Source organism: Chelonoidis abingdonii, chromosome 1 (assembly GCF_003597395.2).
Source record: "Chelonoidis abingdonii isolate Lonesome George chromosome 1, CheloAbing_2.0, whole genome shotgun sequence".
In the NCBI taxonomy this organism is placed as follows: Eukaryota; Metazoa; Chordata; order Testudines; family Testudinidae; genus Chelonoidis; species Chelonoidis abingdonii.
In genome coordinates this window covers 92,030,744-92,055,344 of record NC_133769.1, presented here as the reverse complement: position 1 = coordinate 92,055,344, position 24,601 = coordinate 92,030,744, and the positions used below count along the sequence as shown (strand labels likewise).

At 39.9% G+C, this 24,601-nt stretch overlaps 1 protein-coding gene across 2 annotated transcripts in view; it reads right to left on the bottom strand.

Annotated features, from left to right (window-relative positions):
• The window catches only part of ANO4 (anoctamin 4), a 322,747-nt gene that overhangs the window by 138,886 nt on the left and 159,260 nt on the right, over positions 1-24,601 (bottom strand). For both annotated transcript variants that reach the window (XM_075067279.1, XM_032788584.2), the window contains 2 exons: positions 15,603-15,739; positions 10,081-10,239 (listed from right to left, as the gene is read on the bottom strand). In XM_075067279.1, the coding sequence (XP_074923380.1) occupies positions 10,081-10,239; positions 15,603-15,739 (296 nt within the window). The remainder of the gene's footprint in view (positions 1-10,080; positions 10,240-15,602; positions 15,740-24,601) is intronic.

Genomic DNA, 24,601 nt, shown 5'->3' with positions numbered 1-24,601 from the left:
GAACTTCATTAGTAACACTGTCAATGATGCATGAGCGGGGACAGAACATAGCTTATTCCAACATAACTGTGTTGGCTCATAAGTACTCACAAGAGAACAAAGTAGAAGAAATTATTTTTTGTCAAAAAAGAACATTGCTATAACTGAATATATATTGGAGGAAGAGCTGTTGATTAAAAATGTGGCATTTTCACATACTCACTTTTCTGAACATAATTGTATTTTAAGTTTCTGCTTGTAAAGTTTTTTTCTCTATTCAGCTTATATTTCAAGCCTTTTACTTCACTTTGACATGGCCTTAAGCTAATTTTGGTTTTACATTCAGGGATCAGTCGAGACTCACTATATTATACTATACTATGTATTCTTGTCATTTGTGATTTCTCATTACATTCATTACTTTCAACAAGACTTGAACCAAGTCATTGCTGAATACATGCAACTTTCTCAATACACAGTACTAAACCTCTAAAGCCTTGTCCTTATTAGCACAATGTTATAGCCATATTAAAGGAAACTACTTTAGAGAGTACTTACTATCCCTCCACAAACACATTCAGAACCCATAAAGTCAAAAAATAATAATATACTTATATAGTATCTTTGATTCAGAATGCTCCCCAAATGGTTCTCAGATTTAAATTATACCTACTGGTAGCTATCAGTTCACACACATTAGTGAAGATAAGAATGAGCTGTCTTGCAATGAGTACCTATTTTATACTTCTGCTGCATATCAACTGCCAGATGTTGCCCCACAAATATCAGTTGCTGCTTAAGGTAGATAATCAAGCACAATTAGGGGATGACCTGGTGATCTTGTGACACTGATGGTCACAATGTTGAAGTTTTTAATCTGGCATATAGCACTAAAGCACATAACATGAACGGTTAACAGAAAACTGAGAAATAGTGGTACACAAAACCAACCCTTTCTTTAACTGAAAGGGAACATCAACAGACAGACTGAAACCCAAACATGTTGACTGATTTTTGAAAAATATCAGAAATTAATTTATGGGCGATGGTCTATCTCCAGTGACTCTGAGGAGTAACAGTATTTGCTCGTTGGCACATAGAGGACTGAAAGGTTTTGTTGGTGTTTTAAAACATTTTACTGATTTCATACGGCAACATTAACCTACATATATAAAATAAAAATACAGGGCGTGATCCTGCTATCCTAATTTAAATGAACAGGCTGACTACTCATGCAAGATTCCTATTTATTTTTCTCTATCAGCATGTTTAAAGTGACTTTTGTTACGCTATTTAGGTAAAGTAGCTAGGGTTGCATTATTGCGCCTATTTATAGTATATAAACACAACTGGTAAGATTCTCACCCCCACTGCAGCCCCTTTATGCCTGGTAAAAGTGCCAGAGTGATGAAGAAGGACTCTAAAAATCCTGATCCGGGAGGGAGAATTCTCAGTGCAGAAAAGCAGGGCCACTCACGGGGGGCAGGGGGGCAAGTGGGGCAATTTGCCCCAGGTCCCGCAGGGGCCCCCACAAGAGTTTTTTGGGGGCCATGGAGCAGGGTCCTTCACTTGCTCTGGGGGCCCTGGAAAACTCTTGCAGGGCCTGGGCCCCTGGAGCATCTTCCGTGACAATTTGGTGGCAGGGGTCCTTCTGCTCTGGGACCTGCTGCCGAAGTGCCCACGGCGGTGGGTCCCGGGGTGGAGGGACCCCCCCACCGCAGTGCCGAGTCTTCGGCGGCAATTCAGCTGCGGAGAGTCCTTCCACTATGGGACCCGCCGTCGAAGTGCCCCAAAGACCCGCGGCGCAGGGGTCCTTCCGCACCAGGACCCACTGCCGAAGACTCCAGGCCCCCTGAATCCTCTGGGCGGCCCTGCAGAAAACAGCCTAAAGGCTTCCATCTGAATTTCCTCTTGCAAGTACTGGTGTAGGGCAGTGCTTCCCAAACTGTGAGTCACTGTTGCCTTGGGGAGCCACAAAGGATTCATGGTGGAGCCATGAGTATTTGGGAATTTTTTAAAATCCATATGCTTGTTTTAGTTTTTTTCTAATTAAGAGACTGTTAAACTAGGCTTAAAAATCACTTGCATCTTATCTATGCATCTTATACTGCTGTTGCTATAGGGGTGGGAGGAGGTGGGAGGGGAGGACCTCTCTGTGCCCTTCACCCTGCAGAGGGCCTTCTCCAGAGAGGATGCTGCTGGGGGCGGGATTCAGCAAGAAGTATCTTGGAGGAAAGCTCCCTGCTGGAGTGGAGGACAAAGAGAGGCTTTCAGTGCTGGTGGAACTAGCAGATAAGGGATGGAGACTAAGAGGGGAGACTGGTGCATCTAATTTTTATAATGGAACCTTTTTTACCAAATGCTAAGCCTTCATGTAGCAAAGGTTTGGCTGAAGAAGATGATTTTAATAAAGTTAAACAGAAAAGGAAGAAAAGTAGATAATGTGATGACAGTTACATTATGTTGGATTTTCATGTCTCAATATTACTGCACAAAGTCCACAGCCACAACGTGCCATTTATTTTCAGGTGTTAGTAAATGAAAGTTTGAGGTCAGGGAAACTACAGAGGCATTTAGAAACCAAACACCAAGAATTTGTAAATAAAAGCTGTGGTTTTTTTCCATCAAATAAGAAGCATTAGCAAAAAAAAAAAAAAAAAGAAAAAGTCATGTCTAAACCAGCAACTGTTCCCCAAAAAGTCTTAGAGGCATCTTATGTTGTGGCCATGCAAGTTAAAAATGCAAACAAGCACAGACCATTGTCAAAACCCTTCTATTTCCAGCAGCAATAGACATGTATAGAATTAAGATTGGAGAACAAGCAGCCAGGGCACTGAAAACCATTCCTATGTCAAAAAACACAATCTGTCAGTGCACTGATAATCTTGTGGAAAATGTCCAGGATCTCTTGATAGAACAAGTTATGAAGAGTCAATATTGTGCACTTCAGCTTGATGAATCCACAGACATAGCCAACAGGCTCAGCTTCTGTGTTATGTGACATTTGTCAAAGCAAGTACAACAGCTGAAGACCTACTATGTTACAAAGAAAGCCCAACCCAAAACACCAGGAAGGAAATACTTAAGATCCTCAATAAATTAATAGTGGATGAATGTTTTAACTGGGCTACTTGTATGGGGCTATGCACTGAGGGGGCAGCAGCCATGACTGGAAAAAAACAGTGAGGTTGCAGCAGAAGTAACGAAAGTGGCACCAGCAGCAACTGGGACACTATGTATGATTCACTGCCAAACTTTGGCATCAAAGAAGCGGCAACCTGAAGGACATTAGGCCCTTGACATTGTATTAAAACTGATCATTTTATACAATCCCAAGCAGTGAACACAAATGGCTTTAGGGTGCAGTGCAAAGAAATGACTTCTCGCCACATTCAACTTCTGTTACACAATGAAGGCAGGTAGTTTTCACGTGGGAGAATGTTATAATACACCTTCAAACTGTGTGATGAAATCAGAATTTCCTCCGTGGGAAAACAGACCTTGCGGACTAAGTGTGTGTAATGTGAACTTCTTGACTGTGTTCGTTTACCTGATGGAGATATTTGACAAACTGAAAGCTCTGAACAACACTTCGTGGTAGGGATACAAATATACTTGATATGAAAATGAAAAATCAAAGGATTCATGAAGAAGCTTTGTCTTTGGAAATGCCACATTGAAAAGGGTATTACTAAGATGTTTCCAGTGTTAGACTTTTAAAAATAAAAAATGAAAGTGGTCAAAACACTATTAAAGACCATATATTAACACATTTGCCCAGACAGTTGTCATAAACAGATGGTTAAGGGTTAATCCCTCTTTTACCTGTAAAGGGTTAAGAAGCTCAGTGAACCTGGCTGACATCTGACCAGAAGACCAATAGGGGGACAAGATACTTTCAAATCTTGGTGGAGGGAAGTCTAGGTTTGTGCTTTTTGTTTGGTTCCGTTGTTCGCTCTCTCGCTCTCAGGACTGAGAGGAAGGGGACATTATTCCAGGTTCTCCAATCTTTCTGAATCAGTCTTTCATGTTTCCAAATAGTAAGTAATAGCAGGCAAGTCAGATTAGTCTTATGTTTGTTTTCTCAACTGGTAAATGTGTCTTTTTGCTGGAAGGATTTTTACCTCTGTTTGCTGTAACTTTGAATCTCAGGCTAAGGGGGCGGGGGTGGAGTCCCTCTAGTCTATATGAATCTGAGTACCCTGTAAAGCATTTTCCATCCTGATTTTACAGAGATAATTTTTACCTTTTCTTTCTTTAATTAAAAGCTCTCTTTTTATGAACCTGATTGATTTTTCCTTGTTTTAGAATCCAAGGGATTGAGTCTAAACTCACCAGGGATTGGTGGGGGGGGAAAGGAGAGGGGGATGGTTAATTTCTCCTTGTTTTAAGACCCAAGAGGTTTGGGTCTTGGGTTCCCCAGGAAACGTTTTGGGGGAACAGAAGTGTGCCAGACACAGACTTCTGGCTGGTGGGAGCGTACCAAATTTAAGCTAGTAATTAAGCTTAGAAGTGATCAGGCAGGTCCCCACTTCTTGAACCCTAAAGTTCAAAGTGGGGAAAAAACCTTGACAACAGTATTCATATTTTGACAAATATTTTCCTGGAGTTGAACATGATCTCCAGACACTGATTGGCTTTGAAATCCATTCTCGGTAAGAGCTGACTCCATTCCAACATTAAGTATCTCAGATCAAGAAAATCTCTTAGGATTGTCACACTGAAGACCAACTTTCAGATCTAACAAACCAGGAATTCTGGATTTAAAGGAAAGTATGAAGAACTCAGTAATTAAGCTATGAAAGTGCTGCTTCCATTTGCTTCCTCTTATCTGTTAGATTCTGGGTTTTGCACCATGCTTTCTGTGAAAACTAAACACAGAAATTGTTTAAACTTCAAAAACAACTTACATCTAGTGCTATCAGAGATATATACAAACATTGTGCAACTATGTAATTTGAAAAGGCCTGTTTCTCTCATAAAATCTTAGTCTGTGTGCAAACTCACCAAAAAATTCATATTTTCAAATTATAGTTTAAAAACCTGGATTAGATTGGTGTGATGGGGTTTAACCCCCATCATCTGCAAGATAAGGGACAAGAACTCCAGTTTGTCATGCTCTGCATCTGTAGGGTGACTGATTAATTAACTGCCTCCCGGCCAGAGGAGGCAGAGCAAGGCCTAATAAGTTAACTGAGGGAGCTCAGTTGTGGAGGGAAGACCCATGAGAGAGAAGGTAAGGAGTTCCCTCCCTGGGAAAGGCCTTGTGTAGGCAGACTAAGGAAGGCCAGAGGGACAGGACTGGTACCCATAGTGAGCCCTGGAAAAAATGGGGGCAAGATCTAGGTAGAGACTGTGGGGAAGGCAGGACTTTTCTACAGAGGGAAACTCACAGTGGGAGTAAAGTAAGCTCCTGTGGGAGGGAGCCCTGAGATAGGATTTTTAAGTAGAGAAGAGAACGGTAGCCCAAGAGGGCAGAAGAATTATTCATTTGGACTTTTGCTTGGACTTGTTTCTGCTACCCTGGAATGGGTCTGGATGTAGGTGACTTGGGTGGAGCCACAGAAAACCAGGGACTAGTGGCAGGCAGATTTCAGGAGGTGCTGGAACTGAATATAGTGGCAACATCCCACACCGACATAAGGGGACACGACAAAGGTGAGTGAGCACTGCCACAATTGGATTATAGAATTAAACAAACCATGTGATGGACAAGTTGCAAAACTGTCCAAATTTTAGGGTCCCTCTGGAATCTAGTGTCCTGTGTTGGTGAAAAACAAACAAACCAAAACCAGTATTTGGTTGTAGGGCAACACCACATTTTAAAATATCTACAAGGGAGCTGCAGTACTAAAGTGTTTGGGACTCACAAGAGTAGGAGACATACTGGGGATGTGGCTGAGGATGCAAGGGATGCATTGGAAATGGATACAATGCTTCAGAGATTCTGGGAAGCACTGTGGCAGCGAGGGACAGGTTGCCCTAACTTAGACTGATCCTAGGGCTGTCTAATGGGTACTGCAGAGCAGCACAGAATTAGGAAGGCACAAACATAGTTTTGAGACACCTTAGTTGTCCTCTCCATGGACTGAGTTCAGCACAGACTCTCACCCCAAAAAATTAACCAAATTCAATTTACACATTTATCATTGTGCAAATGTTTCTGAAGCTATATTTTATCATTCATTTTATGAATGGCATACTCAAAAATTTGGATAAAAGAATGTTAGTAAGCAAAAAAAATATATGCAATAACTCAGTATAGCTATAAAAACTATAATAAAAGAAAAAGTAAACTGAGTTGAAATCAAATAGAATCTATTCTGAGAGTCTAGGTATCATAAGCATCTTTTCATGTATCAGATATGCATTGAAATATAAGTACCTTCAATATATGAACACAAGCATCTTAATTATTATCTTCCCATTAATATTTTTCCAATTAGAATCCTCTGATAGGCCACACAAGATTCCCATATAGTAATTATAGAAACCACTGAAACTGTATCGACAGACAAACTCAGTATTCTCATCTTCAAGCAGCCCATTAAATACAGGAACTTGAATTTTAGTTTTGCATCCAATAGTATAAACTGAACAATAATAGGGGGTGATAAGAATCCTGAGGCCCAGATATCACAGCTATTCACATCATTTGTGAGACCATGTAAGATAAAATAAAAATCAATATGGGAAAGTTTGGTATCTGACTGCAAAAAAGATATAGTCTGTCCTGTGGTGGTTCTTAAAAACATATGTTAGGCCCATATTTTGCATTAAATACCTAGAACTTCTTTATCTCCCAGTCACAGATGTATTGGATATGACCCAGGTCGAACTGCGACAAGACAGCAATACTATCTCCAATTCCTATACACTGAAAAAAAATTATTTTAACATTACATAAAAATCAGCACTAGCGCTGCTTAGTGTGTAAGTTTAGCCAATTGTGAACTCGTGAGCACTCATTAATTACTGCTATCACGGCTCTGCCCTCTATATCCTGAATCACTTTGGTATTTAAGGATTTCTTTCTCATGCGAGCACCTCCTCACTGTGTATTGCTGAAGATAAGATTATGGTGAAATTTCCAAATGAGAGCCATGTACCGCAGCCCAGGAACCTGTCTGTGAATTCTGAGGGGATGGTAAAAGTGAACAAAATATTAATAACCTTCATCAATCAGGAACTGTCCAGATTTTGTCAGCTTCATGTTTCTGATATTGTGCCTCTTCTTCTCATTTAACTTTTAGATTTCATGCTATTTGTCTTACTGGTTCAAAAACTGCCTCCACAGGCTCTTGCATCATTTGCATTTGTCAGAGTAGCCAGTATCATATGCCATCCTTTCATTGCAGTGTTTCTGGTGAATTTGGTTTCAAAGTTGTAATGTGAATAGCCCTTAAAGTTTCCATTCCAACACTTCATCTCAAATTAAACAGGCTAAAGCAGATAGGACTAATGTCAAAATTCTAAAGCAACATCTCAAACAGTCAAGTACCCAGATGAGAAACAATCAAGAGCCAAACAGAAAATTATTGAATAACCCATGTTCACCTTACTCCAAGATTCACAACTGATACCGGCTGACATTCAGCAGCCAGAACTGGAGAAAGCTGTCTCTCACACCTTCTCCAGTTATAAACTTAGCTCTCTTCCTACTGGAAGCACGTTCATTATGCAACAATAACGTGCACCAACCAAAGCTGCTACTTATACATTCCAGCACTGAAACCCAGATTGATTTGGAACTCTCATCAAAGGACAGACCCATGCAATTGAAATGAGACACAATCCATCATTCCACCGAGTTCAAACTGTTGCTAATGTAGTTGCTAATGTACAGAGATATGTACAGACAGAAATGTACAGAGAAAGCTACTGGTACTGTAATTCTACTTATTTCCTCTGATTAGAATTCAATTCAAGGACAAAATGATTATAAAATATGTATCTTAGGGTTTAATTTAAAGTCAAAGTCATATTTTCTAAAAGACTACACATTTAGATGTTAAAAGTATTTACTAGAGCTATGTAACAACCTCATTTTGATCATTCTGAGTGAAACAAAATTTAGAGATATCGAATTACTAATTCTAGCAAGAAGTCACATTTGGTCAAACATTATTAATGAGAAATATAGCTGCGTGTCAATGGCATAATACAGAAATTGAAATGAATAATGAGATGGCAGAACATTCAGAGAACTTGTATGGTAGGCAGTAAAACAGCAAACACCATTGACTTGAAAGAAGACAATTGTATAGCCACCAGAGAGAGAACCTCAAAAGTTGATACCAAGTACCTTAAAGACAAATACTTTAAAAGTTTCCCATGCAAAATGCTGCATTTAACATCCACAATACATAAAAGACAATGCCTTTGTAGCTTTCACTGTTGGTCTTAGTGCCATAATAAATCCAAAAGCCTGTTTCAAATTTCTCAAAATAAAACAGTTCTTCAAAACAGAACTATTTGACAGACAGATCAATAGGCAGGATTAATTTCATGTTCATCTTCTGCTTTGATAAAACTTAATAAGCTACAAAAAAGATTTCCCCATGTTTGTTCTTGACTTTATGTTATGAAAGAAGATCAGATTTTGTGATCTGGGCTTGAACGGCCACATACTCCTGTATTAGCTAATAACAAGTTAACATGATGTTGAATTTCCTCTGTGAAACAGGTCATTGTGAGTACAAGCAAGAAACCTATGTAATAAATACACTGTCATTAAACTACCATTGTGACATGAAGGTTATTTCCAAGATACCTTGATGTAGTAGCTACTGGTAAATGTTGATGTTCTAATGGTAACCACTACACAATATCTATCAGAAAAAAATGTAAAAAGGAAGGCAGATATGTATCAAATTTTCATTCCTTTCAAAGAGAAAGGCCTGCCATTTTTTTCCCAGTTAGCATTCTGATAGGAAGCGTGCTGTTCAAGGGCATGTGCAGAAGAACTACAGGCATATGGTTGATAAAATGCATTTTAAAAATCAGTGGGACAGTGTATAAAGACCGGTAGATAAACAGTCACATGGTAGGTAGTTCAGGAAAGCCCTGAATCTACAAATCCTTATATGGGTATGTTCCAGCAAGCATTACACTTCAGTACAAGTGAGAGTACATGAGGCACAAGTAAGCTGAAGTACTAGTCGTCCTCCACACTGACTGGCACTGAGTCTCTAGCCCCCTCCATGCACACTAACTTATTCATAAGTATAAAAAGAAGTGGGGGATGGGCAGAAAATATGCACATCTGAAGAGACATGTTTAAACATGTTCCTCACGTTACTAAGCCACTTACCCATGTATGACTTTTATAAGATTTGCCCCTGCTACATATGGTTCAAAAATAAGTTGACATAGTATATTTCACATTAGTTTTTCCCATTATTGATGGTCGACTTTGTGGTATCAGAAATATCATTAGTTTTAATGGCATTTTTGTTGCTCACTAATCTCATTTTTTTGTACAGTGGAGGGCTTGATAGTATTTACTTATATGGTAGGAAAGAATGTATTCCCTCAACTGCAGGAGTCACTGGATGAAATTCTACGGCCTTGTAATTCCAGAGATCAGACAAGATGATCTTAGTGATTCCTTCTGGCCTTAAAATCTATGAGTCTGATTCTCATCTCCACTAGAACACATTTACACTGCTCTGTATATTGACACCCAATTTAGGGCCCCCTTTCCTCTGCCAGGGCAGTGTAAAGAGGTCTTAGAGCAGTGATACTCAGACCTCAGTGGCTCAAGAACCAAACCAGAGATCAATATTACCCAAAAGAGCCACAGTAGTGTGAATTCACTGTTTCATGTTCTATATATCTATTATTCTCACAGCAAAAAGACTGACCAAGTATTCTACAATTGGTTAACAACATAGTAAAAGCATCCTGACTGGTTAATAATTAAATCACACAGTGATTTGATATTATGTCCTGCAAAGAGTCGCAGGAAACACATTAAGGAGCTGCTTGTGACTCCTGAGCCTCAGTCTGAGTATCACTGCCTTAGAGTAAATGAGAATCAGGCCCTACTAATCTATCAAGTTTTATATTTTAAAATTTTCAGCAGAGAAGCTCTCTTACCTCTTTCTCCATTTGTAGTCCTTCTGCTCTGATATTTCTTTCAAATACTTCTCTCTTTTCTGTCAGTGGGCTAGATTTTCTGTACACCAGAATGTAGTCGATCCGGCATTTTCCATCCCTAAAATATAGCCCATTGGATTTGTTTTTATCAGGTACTCCCTGTGAAGAGCAAAAACAATTACCAAAGCATAGTTGACTATCACCATTTGAACCTAAGGAACTACAAATTTCAGTGTGATTCAATATAAAAGGCTTGACTGGTAAGCAATTAGGAGAAGTGGGCCAAGTCTAAGTGCTTTGTGTGTGATGTTTCATAAGATTGATAGCTTTGTCTAGCATCCCATACAAATTTGGGATTTGATTGTCTCCACTTAAGGAGAAGGGGTACTGACCTCACAGATTCAAAACTAGGACTCCTCATTAGACAAGCTTTAAAGTCATGAGAAAAAGGAGACAAAGGGAGATTTTATGTCACTTGAAGTCTGACAGGAACTTTTAACAAACAAAATTAAGTAAAAGATGGAGTTATTCTGAAACAAAAGCTGAAGACTAAAGAGTTTAATGTACTAAAATATCTGCACAAACAAAGTAAAAGAATTGGAAGCATTTCAAAGTGATGGTGACTATGACCCACCGTGTTGAGCATAACTCACCCCTGGCTGGCAGGTACCCTGTATGGCAGCAACAGCTTCAATAGCCCTCCACAGGTAGCAGAAGAGGACTGTGATGGGGCAGCCACCCACATTGCATATAAGGGGTTTATAGAGCCCTAGAGAGGCTGCATAGGAAGCAGCCCATAGGAAGAGAGGCTGTGAGAAGCAGCCAATCTGGGCTCAGAAGGCCCATATAAGAACCTCCACAGGGCAGAGCAGGGGCAGTTGCTCCCTGGAGCTCAAGGAGGGAGAACTGGGTGCCTTGCAGGTGGAAGGAAGCTAGCACCTTGGACAGAGCAGTACTGGCAGCGACTTGGGGAGTATAATGGAGCTCCTGGCTGGCTGCTGGGACTTGAGGGCTGAAAGTCCTGAGAAGAGGTGAAGAATGTGCTGAGGCCATGGGGAAGCGGCCCAGGAAACTTAAGCAGCACTGGTGGAGAAATTAAGGAGAGGCAGCAGGAGGCTTCTGTCTACAGATCCTGGGCTGGGACCCAGAGTAGTGGGCAGGCCCAGGTCCAGGTCCTTCCCACTTGCCTCTGGGGAAGTGGCTGGACTGTAGAACTGGGAGATACTTCCCCTCAGAAGAGGGAAAAACATGGATGGTGGCCTGGCCAGAGGGCCGAGTCATGAAGAGGACACTGTGGGACTTGGACTGAGGTGGGTCTGCAGGTGTGGACAACAACAGGAGAGGCACCATCAGGAGAGGGTGCACCGTCTGAGAGAGCTAATCCCTGAGATGGCCAGCAGAAGGCACCATGCTGGTGAGTGACCCTCATGAAGAAGACATAAAAATTCTGTTTCCATCCCAATATAGTCCCACTAGATTAACTTTAGAACACTAAGGAACTATTGAACATACCTTCTGATTTACTAGACTATCTTTAGCACTGGCTAAAGAAAACACTACTTCTTAACTATTACCTGTAAATAATGGATCAGTTCAAGCATTTTCTACCCTTGCAACACGCAAACAGATTTAGCTTTTTTTTTTTTCTTTGGGCGGGGCGGGAACAGATCAGCAGACGATGATTCCTTTCCTTTCCAAAAATCTAATAAACCAGGAAACCAGTCTCTTTTAAAGAGTCAGGTTAGGTGTGGAGGTGAAGGTTGCCATTTATCCCTCCCACTTTTTTACCACCACCTCTCTCTATTATATAATGTGTGCCCGCGTGCGCGCGCGCACACACCCACACCCACACTATAATCTCAGTACCACCCCTGTCAGCTGGCAGGTTTGTGTAGATAGGGTATGTTGCTCAAAATGTGGAGGTTGTAAATGTGTTTTGAAGGATATTTTTTAAAGAAACATTAAAGTGCTTAGAGCCTGACATAAGCAATGTTACATATTGAATAACAAAACTCTTCAGCCATTGGAATGGACGGTGAGAGTGGAGTGATGGAGAAGAGCTCGCAGGAGTCCTCCTGTTAACGCTCCACAGCCAAACTGACTAGAGGTTGGGGTAGTTTCCTGATTGTGATGAGTCACCCTCTGTCTGGATACTGGCAAACCATCCCTGCCAGAAATAAACTAAACCTTGTAGCTAATTAAAAAAAAAAAAGTCTTAAAATCAAATAGTCTGCCTTTCAAAAGCACTGTCAGGAATTTTCATTCCATTTTCCCAGAGGAGAATTGTCTCCCATTTTAAATGGCACAGTCTGAACACTGTGCATAATCAATATAAAAATGTATCTTGCAGGAAAAAAAGGATAAATATTCCCAGCAAGGGTGCTTGGTGTTATTTGCCTCCTTGGTTCTGGTTATGAGAAAGCATCTTAGTTTAAATGAGAAGGTTCCACACGGCCCTTAGCCTTGGGACACTGGGTTCACTGCATGCTAAAGGAGGGGAATTTTTGAAAGAACCGCTCATTAAAATATTGATTTCACAATGCCTGCCAGGTGCAGAGTTGGTACAGTAGGTACGATTTGTCAAGTAAAAAAGAAGTTTAAAAGCATTAGAAAATGACAAGAGACCATCTGTATCTATATTGCATACAGTACTGATAAATGACATCAGCAATACACTAGGGAAAGATTCTGCAGAGCATTAAATATGAAAATAATTCAGGAAACAAATTGCCTAAACTTTCCCTATAAAACTGCCACTTTGGGAGGAGAGGAGAAAAAAAATCAAGGGGATATTTAAGTAAACAAAAGGTAGAGCAAAGTCTTTAAAAACAATGGGGCTGATTGTGATCCCTTCTCCATGCCCTATATGCAACCCTTGGGAGACTGCTGTAAGTTAAAGTAGTACCCGGAATATAGAGGGCACACAAGCAGCTCAAAGGCAAGCCACCTTTATATTTATACCCCCTCCCCCTGGGCTGTGGGTTCTGTGCTGTGTGTCCAGGAGGTGTGGCACAGGATTTGCCTCAGTGATCTTACGTATATTATGGAGGTGTCAGTAGTGACTCCATAGTACAGGTTAAATTCCAATTTATGTTTAAAGCCAGTCTGAAGTTCCCTGTTTCCCATTTTAATGACTGAATTTAGTCTCTCTGACGTAACTCCTCAGAATACAATTGGCTTTTCTTTAAATGTTTCTTAAGCAAACAGTCAGTATTTTGCCCCATTTTCCCTGATATATCTTTGGATTCTTTTGGTTACATAACTTCAGGTACACAAACTCCAAACTGTATGTGCACACACACGCACACTGATAACATCTTTGACTTAGGCCTTTTTCTGAAATCTTAAAATTAAACTGAGAGTTATTGCTTTGATATCTGGGGTGGAGCAAAAGCGAGTGCAGCAGCCATCTGCTTAGCAACACAGGTTGCCAGAAATGCATCGTTCCAGTGCACCAGTCACTGCACTGGTTCTGCAATTAATATAGAGTTCAGTTCAAAGTCTCTCTTCTGATATTAAAAACCACTCTCTGAGATTGGCCCTAACTACCTGAGATATATCCCCTCTCTGCCTGCTACTATGACTACCCATGACAGCAGCATTCCCGTGGAAGTGTGAAACTGTGCCATCCAATTCAGGTCATGTTTGCTTTAAAAAAAGACTTAACACTTCTTGCTGGTGTTTCTTGCTGTCTTGTCAGCTTCATCTGCAACCTACACATGTATATAGCTGCAACTCATTTTGCTGAGAATGTGTTAGTACTGTATGTTGGCAGAATCCACCGTTGGGTTCCATAAACATATAGAGACAAACACACAGAGAGTCTATAAAGTATATGTATCAAAGATATGCTCAAAATCTATGGCCCTTTAGTGTCAGAATACACTTCATGGCAATAATCACAGTGGAAAGATGAATAGGACTTTAATAGAAATATAAGTAGGAAGACAAGGGAATTTTAAAGCTGCTTACCTGCATTTCCTTTTAAAGAGCAGTCAACTCACTATGAGAAACGCTGAAGCACCTTTTCCTTAGAAGCAGATTTGCTTTATCATATTTCCCAGATCTTTTGGTCCTTCGTTTTTATTACAAGGGACATTTGTATGAAAATAGGATCTTTGGGTAAAAAGAGCTCATATGCTCTGGTTGCTTATTCCCATCTGAAATCATAATCCTCTGTATGTGACTTCATGTTTGGTAGCTGGAGAAATACTTATAATGCCACTAAGGATTATGACTATAGGAAAGAAGAATAAGCAGGAATACGTGAACTCAGGAACAGTTATGCTCTGAAAAGGGACTGTGTTTTGCATGTCTATGGTTTTCCATCACTTCTTTTTAGGCTGTAAATTCTTCGGAGCAGGAGCTGCATCTTCCCATGTGTCTGTACAGAGTCTACCACATTTTTGGCGGTAGTGTAATATAAATAATAATGACATAGGAAAAAATCTATGTTAAAAGAATGTTATTTAGGCTGCAAAATCAAGCACTCAAAGATTAGGAAGTGCCAGATCTATAGTTGTCTCTGAACTGTAGTGAAACCATTTGCATGCCCATTTTGTACATTGAATGAGGCTGAGATATGTGGAAAAAACAGTATGTGATCATGTAATTAAAAATATAATGCATATGCCCAAGGTGGGGAGGTCAAGGGGTGAATTAAGGTTGAAGGGGTGACCACTGGGAGTTGTAGGTGCTTAGATCATTTAAAAGTCAGGCCACCTTTTCTTTTCTTTTTTCTTTTCTTTTTTGGTGCCTAAATATGAATTTAGAGGCCTAAACTTTGTGCTCCCACTTTGAAAAATTTTGGCCTTACTTACTCCTATTCCACTGAAGATCCGACTAATTCTCCCCTACTGGATACACCATTGGTGGTATGAGCTACAAACTGCACCTGAGACAGATCCCTGGGGACAGAATTGCTCGGCCCAGTGGATTGTGGCCTAATGCACAAACTGCCTGATCCTCAGTGCTCTTTCTGTGGATTCCAGCCCTGAGGAAGCAATTAATATAGATTGTAATATTAATTGTATGCTGCAAAGCTGCAACTCTCATCTCTGTACATACTACTTACCACCATTTTGCATGATCAGATTTGCTCTTCTATGTACTACCCAGTGGATGGTGACATATGTCTCATGTCTGGTAGCCCAGTGCTGTCTATCACAAATGCATGAGATCATTCCAGTCCCTGAGGATTAATGCAGGGACACACTGATAGGCCAGATGAACCAATACCACACTGGTGCAATCACTGCTGGAATACTGTGTCCAATTCTAGTGTCAACCATTCGAGAAGGATGTTGATAAATCGAAGAGGGTTCACAGATGGGCCCCAAAAATGATTAAGGGATTTTTAACCCAAAAGATTTTATATTTTCCTGTTATAATTTTAGAGCAGAGATCATCTTTAAGAGCCCCCACACACGATCACAGGATTGGATAAGAGTGGGCCTGCTGTGAATAAGCCTTTCAAACAAATTATATTTATTCCCTGTATGGCTTAGTCTATGGGGTCTTACCTCTCCAGCTGTTTCCAATCTGCTGGCATCATCTGAAGTACTGGTCAAATTACCATGGTGAAGAAGAGAGTCATCATCTTTGGAAGGGCTGTTTACGCCTTCTAACTCATCAAAATAAATGTTCATGTCCTTAGCTACTACAAGCAAAAACAAAACCAAAAATCGAGTTTCAAACTAAAGCTGAAAACAGACACTGAAAATAATACATTATAATAACCAAATATTGTACTTTTGCTTGTTATGAGATAAGCACCTTTTGGTTTAAAATTTTAAGGGGTTGCGGTTGTCAACAGTTGTATGATAGCACAATGATATCTTCATTAGCAGGCAACAAAGCTTTAGGAAAATTAATACTTTTATGATGCAAATAAAAAAATATCTAGCGCAATAAAAGATATGCTAGCTAAGTTCCTGGTTTCTCTTCAGATAATTGGTTTAAAGGCTTGCCTTTGGGATTACAGTGATCTCTGAAAATGTATTATAATAAAAAGGCAACATTTTTAAATATTCTCTGAAGTGTCTTGTTACATGTTGCATAGAGATTCTCATAGGTGTCACAGCCAGAGGGTTCAGAATGACCACAGCGCAGTCTGTTCCACCTTGTATTTAGCTGTGACACTGAATACATTTCCCAGACCTTTGAAGAAGAGCTCTGTGTAAGCTCAAAAGCTTGTCTCTGTCACCAACAGAAGTTGGTCCAATAAAAGATATTACCTCACCCACCTTGTCTCACGGTATATTGGTCTGTCTGATGCCACTGAGAGGGTTGTGAGAGAAGCGATGGTTTAAATCCACATAATATATCGAGTCTGAAGAGAGGTCAGGAAACCATCCTATTTGCATTACTGTATTGTTTCATCAGGATTGAAAATGACTGCACCACACCTGAAGTGGAGGGGGGATGTTGTCCGGGCTTGCCAGAGGAAGGCAGTAGTGCTTTATATGAGGGAAGGGGAAGGAGGTGAGAAACTGCTGCAAAAAGGTGGGTGGTGGTCAGCTTTCCAACACTGGGAATGTGAGGGCAGAAGTCTTTAAAAGGTGTAACCCCAGGCATTGGAAGCCCTTTCTCCATGCAGCAGGAAAGGCAGCACCCACTCTTCCTCCCCTCAAGGTGCTAATGTCTGGTTGGGTTAGGACCTGCTGTGGCCATTGCACTACTTGCTCCTTCGTAGGGTGGCTGTGAAGGAATTTTTCCCTCACCACCATATTGACTTCGGTGGAGTGGGGTTTTTTTGCCTTCTCCACAGCAAATGTCAGGGAGGACCTATTATGGTGAGGAGAAAAGTGGTTAGGCTATGTCGCAACTTGTTTTGTAAGTGTGGGGTGGATGTCCAATGCAAGTACCCCATAGGGAAGGCATCCAGTGACCAGATAAATGGCCTGGTAATGGACGTGAAAAGGAAATGCTGATAATGGAACAGGGTGGGGCGTTGGGGTGCCTATGATTGATATGGCAAGGAGCCAACCATCCCTTTATAGCCTGTCTAAACCTTCCTATGAGGGGTGGATGGATGGTAAGGTCCAAACCATGGGTTGGTTGGGGGACCTGGATGGAAAATGAAAGGGACTGTTGGAAACCTCAGGTCATTATTTGAATGAACATGGATTTGCCTGCACTGTATACTTTTATCCGCTGGGTAGTCTCAGACATCTAATAATAAAGTTGTGGCCTGATTAAAATTTGTATCAAGTGTCTCCTGTCCTCCTCCTGGGATAGCCAGCCAACCTCCCATCAGGTACCCCACAGTAAATGACATATCACCTACACACACTTCTCATGATTGTTTACAGTAAAACAAAGTCACAGAGGACTATCTATAGATGTACTAATAAAGGTGAAATGTCCTATACTACTGAAACTCTGAGGTTGTGCTGGGTGCTCATTGCCTGAGTGGCTGTGCAAGACTACTGTGCACCAGTGTGTCATGAAAGAGGAATGCCAGATGGGCTGGTGTGGTGGGCACAGCTAGGGAGGAGAGGGGTAAGAAAGGAGAGGAACCAGGGGATCCATGTTTATGCTGATCTAACAGCCAATACATAGATAAGGAGATTTCACAGAAAACTTATTAAAAGGTTAAAGATTTATGCTTTTTTTTTTTTTTGCAAGTATAAAACAAGGGCAGGTAGGTTTAAATGATAAATGCTGCATTTCAGACTGTAATAGCTTTGCATATAAAGCCACTTTTAAAAAAATGTCAAAAAACCAAACAAACCCAACCCCCCCCCGCAAACTTTTCTTCATATCACAATGAATCCACTATGGAAACTAGAATGATATACCAAGAGAAACTGCCTCATTTTGAATTGAAAAATCATAGCTTTTAAGGTCTTCAACTGCTCTTTCCATCTTGATGACATAATAATGAAACTTTGCTATTAGTAAATTATCATGGCATTCTATGCCAGACTGGTAGCTACTGCATCTGGTGTCCCATGCTTATGGTTTAACAAATTAGGTAAAATATTGCATTATTCAGCTATACTTCTTGTGACCACACATAAGAAGTATACAATGCTTAACCCACACTGAACACTTTGTCCTGTAATCATTTCGTTTTACATTGCACCCTCCATCCTCATAGATCCCAAATTGCTTTAGCAAGGATATTAGGTCTCATAGTCTTACTGAGCTATCTTACTTACCCTACCTATATATCCTTTTATCACCACTATTTCTGAATACCTTCCAAGGTTAAAACAATTTTTTACAATCATACATATTATTAGCTTCTCTTCTTTCTCACCTCATGATAGTTTTTTTTTTATTATTAGTTCATTTATTTTATTTATCCTACTTTTGTGAAAAGTGCCGGGGCACCTTGAGTGACAAAGGTCAAGGATATAGCTTTCCATTTCATCCAGAAGAAGGCGTCTTCCACCAACATAGTGCCCCAAAGCAACCTACTGAGGCACTAGTTCAATGCTGACTCAGCAGAAAAAGTTGCCCACTGCCTCTCCACCAGTCTATATATTCAACAACATAAAGGACGTTTTTTTCCTCCTGTCTGTAATACTCATAGTGGTGGAGTTTTTGAAGCAAGGTAAGTGTACTGCGGCAAGATAATACATGTTATTCATATTCACGATCACTATTTCTTCCATTTCAAGCAGGCTGCCTGAAAATATTCTGCCTCATTCAGTAATAATTTGGATGTTGGTCACAATCTGTCTTTGCACATATTAACATGAGGAGGATCTATCACAGTACTTAAAAATAAGAACTTTTGGGGCAGACGATCATTTTGAATTGCTAGTAGCTCCACTGTACTGGAATCTTGAAGGAGAACCCTTAAAGACACACCATGCTAGCCTGTACTTTATCAACACCTCGGTATACTATCTCAAAGGAATATGAGACTGAGATAGTGAGACTTTCTATGTGTTATCCAAAATAAGTCTATCTTTCAGCAAGGGGAGATGAAAGAAGACAAGCATGACTGATTTTGAAGGAGAGATTGTTGGAGCGTAGCACACTAGAGAATTTACTCATGAGCTAACTGTTCATCCTTCCATGAAGATTGCCCCTGTAACACTGATGAGGTCATTGGGACACTGAATAATCTGCTTCTTAAGTGCCAGTAATGTACAGAGTTGCAACTTGGATGGTTTCCAAACTGGTACACAGTTGGGTGGTTTAGATAGTTAGCTCCTTTTTTTAAAGACTGGTTTAAAACGGACTGGATGACTCAGAGGATTTGTAATGAAACACAATCTTATTTTGGGGCCACTTTGAAATCCAACCTATCTCAGGAGTGACTAAAATTCATAATCAGTGGGCAGTAGCTCAGTGGCCTATGTGATATTAGTTTGCAAGGTCTTTCAAAACAGCCTTCTCTGTCACAAAAAGCCATAATAATTGGTATTCTGGTTGGCAACCTAAGCAAAAGAGCTAAAGACAGAATAATTACAGATACTGGAGTAGCTTGTCATCTCTAGAGGTGTCCATGTCGCTCTTCAGGTTAGGGTATAAACATGCTGATTGAGAGAACATATAGAGACCCTTACACTGCTATTGCTGTCGTGTTTCTATTCTATGAATAAACTGAGTTTCAGTCTCCAATGCTGAACATGTGGTTCTCACATTTCTTAGAACATTTTTTTCATAAGGCTTGTTGAATATCAAAAATGGAATTTCTCAAAAGAATGTTTAATCAAAAAGTTGTTTGTTTCCTCTCCCTGCTCCTCAATTTTAATAATGTTTGTGGTATTTTAAAGCCTTCTCTTGTATACATCGCTCTGCTACTAGTAGTAACTAGTTCATCCATTCCACTGAACGAAATCTGCATCCTTCCTGCACCATCAAACATACCTTGGGGCACAAACGAGATCCCACCATTACTGTTTTTCCTGGGCCTCTCTCTGCATGGCCTCTGTATTGTGAAGGCACAAGTTTTTCATCTCTAAGTACCAAGGAATTCTTTCAGACAGCCATTTTTACATGTTCCACCAGCTGCCCCATGGCATATCTGGCATAGCAGACACCCTACTTTCATTCTTAACACATGTCCCATATGTTTCTATCTTCTTTTCTGGACCAGTACTTCAAATAACTGCTTGTTGACAGACTAAGCACATGTTCAGTCACACAATGTATCCCATCCTAGCCTCAAGTGCCAAACCCCATCCCACACAGAGAAACAGTAAACCTTCTGTGACATGCAAGACAACTGAGCCAATCCTGGGTACACCCAATGTGATGCTTTGGGGTTCAACCCAGACCACTAAGGGGTTGTGTTACCACCTGACCTGTAACGCTGGATGCTTTAAATGCTATACTGCTGTGGCTCACAGCCCTGACACCAACAGCCAGCCTACAAGCATTCAGGTCACACCAGGGCTTACACTGCCCGGTTAGTTTTTGGAGCTTCACCTCAGACCCTCCTCTCTAGTTCCAAATTTCCTGAAAACTCTCTGCCCTGCAGTGTCCAGCCCTCTCCTGGAACACTCACACAAGTTAAATTTGCTGTTCCTTTAAAGAAACAGTAAACAGAAGCTCCTTGATTTAACTGGGGTTCACAAACATTGCATTTTAATCAAAGCACTGAATTGGTTTATAGTAAAAGTAAAACTAGTTTATTAAATGAAAAGTCAGAGGTTTAAGTGATATAGAGTATAAGGAATTAAGATAGAAAGGGTTACAAGCAAACAAGTAAAAATACGTGTCTAAGACTAAAACCTGATTTAACAAACTAGACTCTCTTGTTCAAAGATGTGTTTCTCACCAAGTCTGTTTCCAGCATGGGTTGACCAGACTCTCTGACCCTTTCACAGATCTCTAAGTGCTCTGTTCCTTTGTCTTTTCAGGTGACGGATGCCAAAATGTCTCTCTTTTCCCTCATATCTTCCCAAAGTTCATTTACCCTGCTTCAAGAGACAGGAAGGCTTTCTGGGGTGCAGTTTCCATTCCCCATGGAGATTAAGTGGTCATCTTTTCCCTCTTATTCTCCTGACAGCTTTGGTAATCTTGCATGTAAATATACCTTCATTTTCTCTGCCTGATGACCAATGTGGTCAGACAACCAAATACACATTCCTTTGTCTATCAAAATTCAAATGATCGCTCTTTGGAAGCTACTAGACATCCTAAATAAGTTGATTTCACCTCTGAAATATTAATTCCTTTAACAATTCTTCATGGTGATGCTTACAAAATCTCACATTTCTAAGTCTACGTGGTTGTTTCTCTCCTCTTATGCCAGTATGGAAAAATCCTACATGCCGGCACATAACAAAAAGCACTTGACAGAAAGCTCCTGGGTGTAAAGGTCTAATTTGTGCCAATTTATCCTAAAAACCCACTGCCAATCAAAAGCGTTCAAATATTTGCAGCAAAATCTCTTTCTAGGTCCTGCCATACTAGTAGGACATTGTTTGCACAATTGCAAAACTTTTTTGTAGCACCTATTGGATCTTTTTGAACAATAATATCTATTATTATTATACTGCAATATTACATCATGGGGATTTAAAAAAAAAAAGCTTCACAGCATACAGGATCTTTAAGCATAAAAAGGGGAAAGCTGCTATCTATAATTTACCATGAGTCATCCATAAATCTTGACCACGCACCAACTCTTCAGGTCTGGGAAGTCAGGAGTTTTGTTAAATCCTCCACAGAACCCCTTCATTTTAGGTGCTCAAATTCATTTTAACTCCTTTGACATTTCTTAACATTCTTGCAGTGCTGAGGAGTGCTGTCTTCTGGAGCTCATTGATTGTGATGTTAAATCCACACTTGCCACAGAGGCTTCAAAGCGGACATTTGGCAACCTCATTGTGTCTCTTCATAAATTCTCTACCAGCGATGCTGCTGCCGGTGCTCAACACATTCTCCACCATCTCTTCCTTTCTGAAACACAGTCTATAGTTTGGGGAGCAGTTTTGTCGATCAATTCTGTTTCAAAGGTAATTAAGCCTTAAGGACTGCTCTTGTGCACTCATAATGAAGCCCTCTGTCTCTTTTGAAGTGTCTTTCTAAAGCCATAAGTAAATCTTCAATCACTGATGTGTTCAATCTCTTTACACCAGTGTCCGATGTCCATGCATTGATTTTTGCATAAATCTTTCAAGTCTTTCTTTGGTGGTTTGCTTTCTCCTTTCCATAATGGGAGCCACTGCTTGTTATTGAGACCGGATGATATTTTACTCTGGTTGACTCCTCATATTTTCATGTGTTATTCGTCATTGGCAATTATTTTTAATTATTATTTATTTGAATTACCAAAGCACCTAGGAGCTCTAGTCATGGCCAAGGGCCCCATTGTGAAATGGAAAGATTCAAGCTCCTAGTAAGTGTGTTGGATACAATTTTACAATCTGCTTTCTCTAAGGAGATCAGTCTACAATGTCCACAATCAGGACCAGTTTTTTCATGATTCATTTTCAATTAAATAAGTCTCTCTTAGAAATCTACCTAGATGTTAGAAAATATTTCCAACATAGAGAGGAAAAATTAGCAAATCAAAATGATTTAAAAAATCCTTGGGAATCTATACCACAAGGTGCTTCTCCAGCCTCCATACTTTCATCATATATGAAATATTCTGAACAGCAACAGGTTTTTCTAGACTTTTTCCTTTGCAACAGTGATAAAAGAAAGGTCAATATTTTGAAGCAAATCATCAGGGTCACTAGCTTAGAGGTCTCAAATCAGAGGCATACAATTGTTCAAGATGTTTTTATGAACTGATTGCTTTCCTGTGTATAGCAAGTTCCCCCTTTCAGTTTAATAACTAGGAAACTACAGTTGAAGCCTTTGCTACTTTTAATCTTTTTTCTATAAGTTCTCCATTACCCATTGCACATCTTCAATAGTACAGTATGGGGAATTTTTTCTGAAAGATTAAAAGAATACTATATTATAGTACAGTGTTTTGCAAACTGTGTTCCATGAACACTGGTGTTCCGGACAATGTGAATAGGTATTCCATGAAAGAATCATAATTTTAAAAAAGTGTCTTTAATTTTTTTTTAATTTTAAATTTGGCATATTTGAAGCATAGTTTACAACTCTTTTTGAATGACAATAATTTAACATAAACCTCTTTTTCCGGTTATTGATAGATCTCATATTGAATATCATGGCGTAAAGAGAACGTGGCATGCAAGCATGTTGATGTCTACCCCTTTCGGGCACGTTTCAGTTAGTGACGTTGTACCCCTTCTGCTCAAGGCTGCGTGAACTGCACAGACCATTCTCTTTTATGCCATGTTGAATATAACACATTCACTCAACACGTCCAAAACTGTTGGTCTTTACCGTGTGTGCGATAAGCACAACTAAACTAGCTTCGCTAGAAACAAGATAAATATTTGTGACAAACAAAAATTTGACAAAAATCAGTATTTCTAAATATTGTTACTAAACTTAATCACCATGGATTTGTGGCTAAAAGAAGGAACTCTGAAACAAAAAGCAAGTTCTTCTGGTACTCCAACTGTAAAATATTGTGACACTTCAAAGTGAGGATGAACAATCACAGTCTTTTGTTGCCAAAAAATCTGTTAGTACTAGTGAGTTATCCAAGGTGAAAGAATTTCCACCCAAGTATATGAAAAAACAAGAAGCAGCAGGTGTTAAAAGACCGAAACAAAAGTATGATGAAAGTTATTTGGCTTTCAGTTTTATGTGTGTTGGAAATAAAGATGTTCCTGATGCGCAGTATGTCATGTGCAACAAAATACTAGCAAACAGTTCATTGGCTCCTGCTAAACTTAGTAGGCATTTGGAAACCAAGCATGCTGAATACAAAGACAAAGATATAAGTTTTTTCAAGAGGAAGCATGACTCACTTGGAAATTGTAAACTTTCGATGATTAAAAATTGCTAAAACAGACAACAAAAGTGCAACAGAGGCATCTTATTGAGTAAGTTACCATATAGTGCTTGCCAGAGAAGTTCACACTATTGGAGAAACGCTTATCAAGCCTTGCGCGAAAGATATTGTAACATGCATGTTGAGCGAGCAGTCTGGCAAAAAAATAGATGCTTTACAGTTGTCAAATACTACTGTTGCATGCTATATTAAAAATCTTGCCAATGACATAGAAAAAGAGCTAGTTTGCCAACTGAAAATTTGCCATGAGTATTCAATGCAGCTAAATGAGTCCACTGATGTTTCAGGACTTGCTGTGCTACTAGTATTTGTCCGATACAGATTTAATAACAGTATTGAAGAGGACCTGCTCTTATATGAATCTCTGCAAAGCAACACAACTGGAGAAGAGATTTTCAACTGCATCAACAATTTTATCAGAAAGCATGAAATTAGTTGGGGGAAAATGTCTTGATATATGAACTGACAGTGCTCGGGCAATGATTGGGAAGAGAAAGGAGCTGTAATGTGAATCATAAGTGTGGCACCAGAAAGCATTAAAAGCCATTGTGTTCTACACAGACAAGCACTTAGTTAAAAAAATACCAGCATATCTGAAAATTGTGCTCGATGAAGCAGTACAACTGATCGATTTTGTCAAATCTCGACCACTTCAATCCAGGT